Raw genomic sequence first — 7,182 nt, 5'->3', positions numbered from 1 at the left:
AGGCGGTAGTGGCACATGCCTGTGATCCCATCACTCAGGGAGGCAGAGGCAGGCAGATTTCTGAGTTCAAGGCCAGCCTGATCTACCAAGTGAGTTCCAGGACAGCCAGGGCTACACAGAGAAACCCTGTCTCAAAAAAACCAAAAAACCAAAAAACCAAAAAACCAAAAAAAAAAAAAAAAAAAAAAAAACCAAAACAAAAAACAAACAAACAAAAAAACCCAAAAACAAAAAAAAAAAAACAAAAACAGAAAGAAAGAAAGAAAGAAAGAAAGAAAGAAAGAAAGAAAGAAAGAAAGAAAGAAAGAAAGAAAGAATCCAGAAATGACATGGTACTGTGGCAGCACCTCCTGCAAACCCAGCACTGAGAAGGTTAGAGGCAATAGAATTGCCACGAGCCTGGTCTACAGAGGGGTTTCCAACAACACCTACAAAACCACCACCCACAAAATAATAATAATAATAATAATAATAATAATAATAATAATAATAATGATAACAACAACAATAACAACAATAATAATAATAATTTAAAAAGAAAACAAGGAATGTTGACACTCAGAAAAGCTTGCTGAGCTCCACTGAGCTCCACTCCTGCCCTGGCTCTGGCGCTGGTCCCCGGCTTGAGAGGCTGTGTGCACAGTTCCTTTTCCTCTTTCTTTTCAACTGCAACTGAAATGCAATGGCGCCTTACATTTTAAACTTGAGAGTCAATTATTCCAATAAGTAATGTCTTTTGTTTTTCTACTACTTTCAACTGGGAAAGGAGCTAAGTTGAAGATAAATGCTTCAAATTTTTTAAACTAGCCCCAAATGTTTTATGCTGTTGGTTGGCATTATCCCAATGAAGATTCTGACAAGTTAGCCAGCTCCCTGTTACTACAACAAGAGTGACTACAAAAAACTCAACTGGAATAAGGTAGAAGCGTCTTACTTTGGAGGCATGCTTGGTGGCCTGCTTCCTCTGAGTGGGTATCCCCTCCTACAGCCCCCTCCCCTCACCTTTTGGCATCAGTTAGGAATCCTTACGTGGATTCAACTTTGAAGAGGTCAGAACCCTCATGACCAAATCACTTCTGAACACTGTTGGTTTGGGGACCAAGTCTCAACATATGGATCTCTGGGGAAAATATCCCAGATCCAACCATGACAGCATAAAAACAAATTAGGCTTGTGTAAAGAGGATTACCATTTGAAAATGGATTCTGTAAGCCCATGATTCTGACACCCAACTGACTTACTCTCGTAACATAGGCAACTAGACACAAGACCTCTAAAGCCTCCAAACTAATGTGATGAATAGACTTGTTAGCACTGTAATATTTGCTTTTATTCTTTTACTGAAGTATTACAGATCAACGTAACAACTTCCATAAAAGCTTTCTACATCCTCAAAGGCAACTAATATCATAAATGGACCAGGAGCATATCCAATACTGTTCTTTGAACTGTTTTATTAACTTACAAATATTATACCATGGTTAACTGAGTATTTTGGTTTTCCCTCTCAAAATATTGTGATCTAGCCATGTAACTACATGTGAATTTTGTATATTTTAAATAAAGAATAGTGTCCTATCATAGAAAGAAACATATTGATCTATCTCTGCAGTGATGATAACATTACATATCATTTAGAGTAAACCAAACCATGAATCTGGGAACCTTTATAGATAAATCTTGGCAGACATACATGGGATACTTCTGAGTCCAATACACTAAAAGAAAATAGACTATTCCATGTTTGTGGGCTTTTTTGTTAATACTCTTACTCCAAAGCAATATGTTCAGCTTTATTTCTAGCATAACTTTAGAATTTTACCTTTGCTATTTGGTGTGAGTGTGTGTACACGCACACCATGGGATGCCACTGGAGGTCAAAGGACAAGTGTGGGGGTCAGTTCTTTCCATGAGTCATATGGATTCTGGGAATCGTAGTCAGCTCTCAGCCTTGGCAGCAAGCACCCTATCAATGAGGCCGACTCGCCAGCCTGATGGATTATGTATATCTATGTTTAAGGAGTCACATGTTTGGTCACATGGCTTGTACACCTATTGAACAGGCTAGACTTAGTCCAATGATTTCAGTAGCACTAAACAGAACATTGCTGAGTCTTGGATTTCAGTTTGTTTCCAAAAGTTTATTCACTCAAAAGAGTTTAAACAAGAAAAACTTTAAATAATTATAAAGTGAGTGAACATCTTCCCTAGTTTTGTAAAAAAAAAAAAAAGTTTTTTGTTGTTTTGTTTGTTTTTTATGTACTTTTTGTTTTGCTATTCCCTTGACATATTACTATGAAATCCTTTACAGCTGATGTGTAAATTCTGAGTGGACGTATGGAAGAGGGAGAGACTTGTAAGGGTACGTGAACTTTTATAACTTTCTAACTTGCTTTGTCAGGTGGTCTTTTGCATTCGTCAGCATGTTTTAGAATGTTGTGAGCATGTCACCTAATTTCCTTAGATTTTCTTCCTGACACATTATCATTGGAGACCTACTTCCCCATCGTCTCCTATTGCCTATAAAATTTATTGTTCCTGCTTTTCCAAGCCCCTTCACATGCTTAATACATCAGCAAGGCGCTCAAGTGTGTTGACTCACAGCAGATATTTTCTTTCAGATTTGAATGAGAATACCGACATCAATGGGTGTTTGTTTGTTCAGCTTTCTCATACAATTGGTCATCAAACAGTAGGAATTCTCTAATGAATGCATGGGTTCTTCACAAGGTTTTCCTACAGTCCGCACTAGAACCGATCATGTCATGTGCTAGGAGGTGTGCATGGGAAGGCGGGCCTCACAGACACAGTGTGGGTGGAGTCTCTACTGAGTGTGGATCCTCTGGTGTCTGACAAGGTGCGACTTTTGGCTGAAAGCTTTGCCACATTCAATACAGTTATAGGGCTTCTCTCCTGTGTGTTTCCTCATGTGAAGCGTAAGAGACGAGATCTGAGAGAAGGCTTTCCCACACTTGCTGCAGTCGAAGGGCTTCTCGCCCGTGTGACCTCGGATGTGGATGGTGAGGGATGAGCTCTGGGAGAAGGCTTTCCCACACTTGTTACATTCGTAGGGCTTCTCACCGGTATGGCCTCGCATATGCACAATGAGGGACGTTCTTTGAGAGAAGGCCTTTCCGCATTCGTTACATATGTAGGGCTTCTCACCCGTGTGGCTTCTCATGTGTAAATTGAGCAGTGAGCACTGGGAGAAGGCCTTCCCACACTTGTCACACTCGTAAGGCTTTTCACCTGTGTGACTTCTCAGATGCAGGGTAAGGGAAGCAATCTGAGAAAAGGCTTTCCCACATTTATTACAATCGTAAGGTTTCTCTCCCGTGTGGACTTTCTGATGGGTAATGAAGTTTTGCTTCTGGCTGAAGGCCTTCCCACACTCGTTACATTCAAAGGGCTTCTCTCCGGAGTGAATCTTCTCATGAGCAATGAGATTTGACTTCTGGCTGAAGGCCTTGCCACACTCCTTACAGAGATACGGTTTTTCTCCCGTGTGGATCCTCTGGTGCCTGACGAGGTTTGACATCTGGATGAAAGCCTTCCCACATTCGTTGCATCCGTAAGGTTTCTCTCGAGTATGAATTTTCTGATGGGTGATGAAGTTCTTCTTATGACTGAAGGATTTTCTGCATTCCTTACATTCATAGGGTTTCTCGCCCGTGTGGCTTCTGACGTGTACAGTCAGTGCCGAGCTCTGAGAGAAGGCTTTTCCACACTCGCTGCATTCGTACGGCTTCTCACCAGTGTGGATTCTCACGTGTATGATAAGCATGGAAAACTGAGAGAAGGCTTTTCCACACTTATCACACTTATATGGTTTTTCTCCCGTGTGACTTCTCATGTGAAGAGCAAGGGAAGCGATCCGAGGGAAGGCTTTCCCACACTCGTTACACGCGTAAGGTTTCTCCCCAGTGTGAACTTTCTGATGTGCGACAAGGCTTTGTTTCTGGCTGAAGGATTTTCCACATTCGTTACATTCGTGAGGCTTCTCGCCAGTGTGAATTTTTTCGTGATCAATGAGATTCGATTTCTGGCTGAAGGATTTCCCACATTCCTGGCACACATAGGGTTTCTCACCGGTGTGAATTCTTTGATGTCTAATGAGATTTGACATCTTGATGAAAGTTTTCCCGCATTCGTTACACTCATAGCACTGCTCCCGACTATGAAGTTTATGATGATTGATAAGTTTCTCCTTGTGGCTAAAGCCTTTTCCACACTGGTGGCATTCATAGAGTTTCCCCCCTGTATGAACTCTCAGGTGTCTAATGAGGTCCAAGGTCTGACTAAAGCCTTTCCCACAATGGTTGCACTTAAAGGGGGTCAGTACAAAATGGGGCGAGCTGGTGTGAAACGCTTGCATAGCATCATCGTATTCAAATTGTTCCTCCGGCGACGGGTGTTTTACATTATCATGATCACCAAAATTGGGTTCTAAACACTTTTCGACACTGTCACATTCATAGAGATTGTGTCTGGAAGGAACGGAGTCTGTGTTTGGGAAAAACGTATCTGTCAATTTCTTAGGACATTCATCAGTTTCATTAATCACCACTATTTCCTTGACGACACTATCACATTCATAGAGATTGTGTCTGGAAGGAACGGAGTCTGTGTTTGGGAAAAACGTATTTGTCAATTTCTTAGGACATTCATCAGTTTCATTAATCACCACTATTTCCTTGAAAACTTGTCTCGAGAGTCTGTCCTGGGTTTTCTGGTGCTCATTAATTCCCAAAATCTCTCCTAAAACAGACAGCAAATAAATATCACTGATGGTTTCTGTTCTAATACTGAAATACCAAGTATACTTGAAAAACAACGTTCCCACAAGTAAACAAATTTCAAATGTGTATCTTCTATTTTAATATAATCTTAAAAGTATTTTCACAGGGCTGGAGAGATGGCTCAGCAGTTAAGAGCACTGACTGCTCTTCTGAAGGTCCTGAGTTCAAATCCCAGCAACCACATGGTGGCTCACAACCATCTGTAACAAGATCTGATGCCCTCTTCTGGAGTGTCTGAAGACAGCTACAGTGTACTTACATATAATAATAAATAAATCTTTAAAAAAAGAAAAACAAAAAATAACATCTTGGGCTGACGAAATGGATTATGCAAATTTATTTGCTACCAAGCCTCATGCCCCAAATTTGATTGTACAACTTGTCCTCCAACCTCCACATGTGCATCACAGCACACATGAACCCACACACGTGTATGTATATTAAAAATGCAATTAAATTTTTTTAAAAGAGAACATGTTAGTTTCACATAACTGTTACTAATGCTGTGGAAATCAACCTTTCGAAACATCTCAGCCCCGTCATCTGTCAGTCCCCTCGCGTCCCCTGCTGGCCCCTCCCACTCACCTGGACAGTGTCTCCTTGACACATCTCTCTCCACTACGCATGGTTCTTCCTCCTGCTCCAACTTGAAAATCACATCAGGTTTGGTGAGTGGCGGGCCTGGGGGGAGGGGGTGACATTGGTTCGGGTCTACATACCAGTAACAAACACAAGCCCGGATTCTGAGTTGGGCCTGGGAAATCCAGGTGTATTAGCTTCTGAGAACGTGGTACCCTGAAATGCCACTGAAGATTTTCCTTTGAAGGTTGTGGCAAGGACAGCATCTCAAGGCAAGACTTGTCAACACTTAAACATTCCATCCACTTCAGAAAAAGTACATTATCTTACCTATTGTGATTAAGTTGTTATAATTTTCCAGCATCACATTCCTATATAGGTTCCGCTGAGTAGGATCCAGTTGCTTCCATTCTTCCGGGGTGAAATCAATGGCCACGTCTTTGAATGTCACTTGTCCCTGTCACAATACACGTACACTCAACCTCAAGTTATCCATTTTAATGGTGTAGGAAAAATATAACAAGCCTTGTTCAGATATAATTCAGAAAGATGAGGGTACAAATAGCATTGCCCATTTTCTAAACAAAATGAAGCAAACGTCATATTAGCAATATTGTTAGTTTATATCAGTTACTAGAAAACAGAGCCAGTGGTATGTATAAATAGTAGAATTTTGTTCAGCTATAAAGAAAAATGATACCTAATAAACAAGCATACCTAGGAGACTTCAGCCTTGCCTGCTGTTTCCCTGGTGAGCACCGTGTGCTAGGAGGTTTTGGCCTTGCCTGCTGTTGTGGTGAATTCAGCATGTTGGGAAGTTTCTATCCTGCCCATCACACTGGTAATCACAGTGCCCAAGATGCTACTGTCCCAAACCTTCCTTAAGTGAAGTCAGCACACCTACCCAGACTCTAAATGCACACACACACACACACACATGTGCGCGCGCGCGCTCATACATACACAGTCACATACATAGACACATACACACACACTTACATGCATAGACACACAGACACACACACACACATACACATACATTGTCCTACAAGGTTATAACAATCTAGTACCCTTTCACAGTGAAGATTGTGAAGAGACTGCTAAACCAGAAACACCCGCTCTGAAACAATAAAGGTAAGGTAGGTAGGAAATACATTCAACCAGCCATCTAGTTACAGATGTGCAAGTCTTACACAATACACGAGTACCATGAAAAACCAAGGCAATGCAAATGCTCCAAAAATCATTCCTCTATAGTAGTGACATCCAGTCAAAGTGAACAGACAGAAGCACTTCAGGAATAACAGACAAGGATTTGTGTGTCAAAGAACTCAAAGAATAAAACAAAACTATCCGGAGACCACAGACAGCTGAGTGCAATGAGGATGGAGACACAGGACATGAAAGAGGAACTCAGACAGACAGACACACTGGAAAAGAGTCGCCCGGAAACACGAGAAGTGGAAAGCACATCACACTGCTGTGGACAGTCTCACCAACAGAGCGACTCAGAAGGGAGCCGAAATCTCAGATGCAAAGGAGATTCAGACAGTTCAGACAGTCGCCATGCGGCCTGTGACAGCACAGCGTTCAAGCGGAAACTCTTGAAAACAGGGATGAATTTTTACATACAAACTTAACATGAAATAATTTTAAAAGATCTAGAAAAGCAGTGATATTGATGTGGTAATAAAATTCTCCCTTAGTCTCACTGTGGACACAAACCACTCTTAGGGGTAGGTAGGCTGTGAGCCCAGCAGTAGACCGACAATAGAAAATGAACTCAGTAGTATCTTTGGAGGGC

At 41.5% G+C, this 7,182-nt stretch overlaps 1 protein-coding gene across 1 annotated transcript in view; it reads right to left on the bottom strand.

Annotated features, from left to right (window-relative positions):
• Nucleotides 1–534: 534 nt before the first annotated feature.
• Znf569 (zinc finger protein 569) overlaps nt 535–7,182 on the bottom strand; it is a 20,306-nt gene continuing 13,658 nt past the window's right edge. The window contains exons 4-6 of the mRNA XM_052166859.1: nt 5,709–5,835; nt 5,385–5,480; nt 535–4,758 (exon numbers count right to left, since the gene is read on the bottom strand). Of these exons, the coding sequence (XP_052022819.1) occupies nt 2,825–4,758; nt 5,385–5,480; nt 5,709–5,835 (2,157 nt within the window). The 3' untranslated portion in view covers nt 535–2,824. The remainder of the gene's footprint in view (nt 4,759–5,384; nt 5,481–5,708; nt 5,836–7,182) is intronic.

The sequence above is a fragment of the Apodemus sylvaticus genome, chromosome 1, assembly GCF_947179515.1.
Source record: "Apodemus sylvaticus chromosome 1, mApoSyl1.1, whole genome shotgun sequence".
Lineage (NCBI taxonomy): Eukaryota > Metazoa > Chordata > Mammalia > Rodentia > Muridae > Apodemus > Apodemus sylvaticus.
The sequence above is the reverse complement of the archived record's forward strand: the minus strand, read 5'-3'. Positions and strand labels throughout refer to the sequence as shown.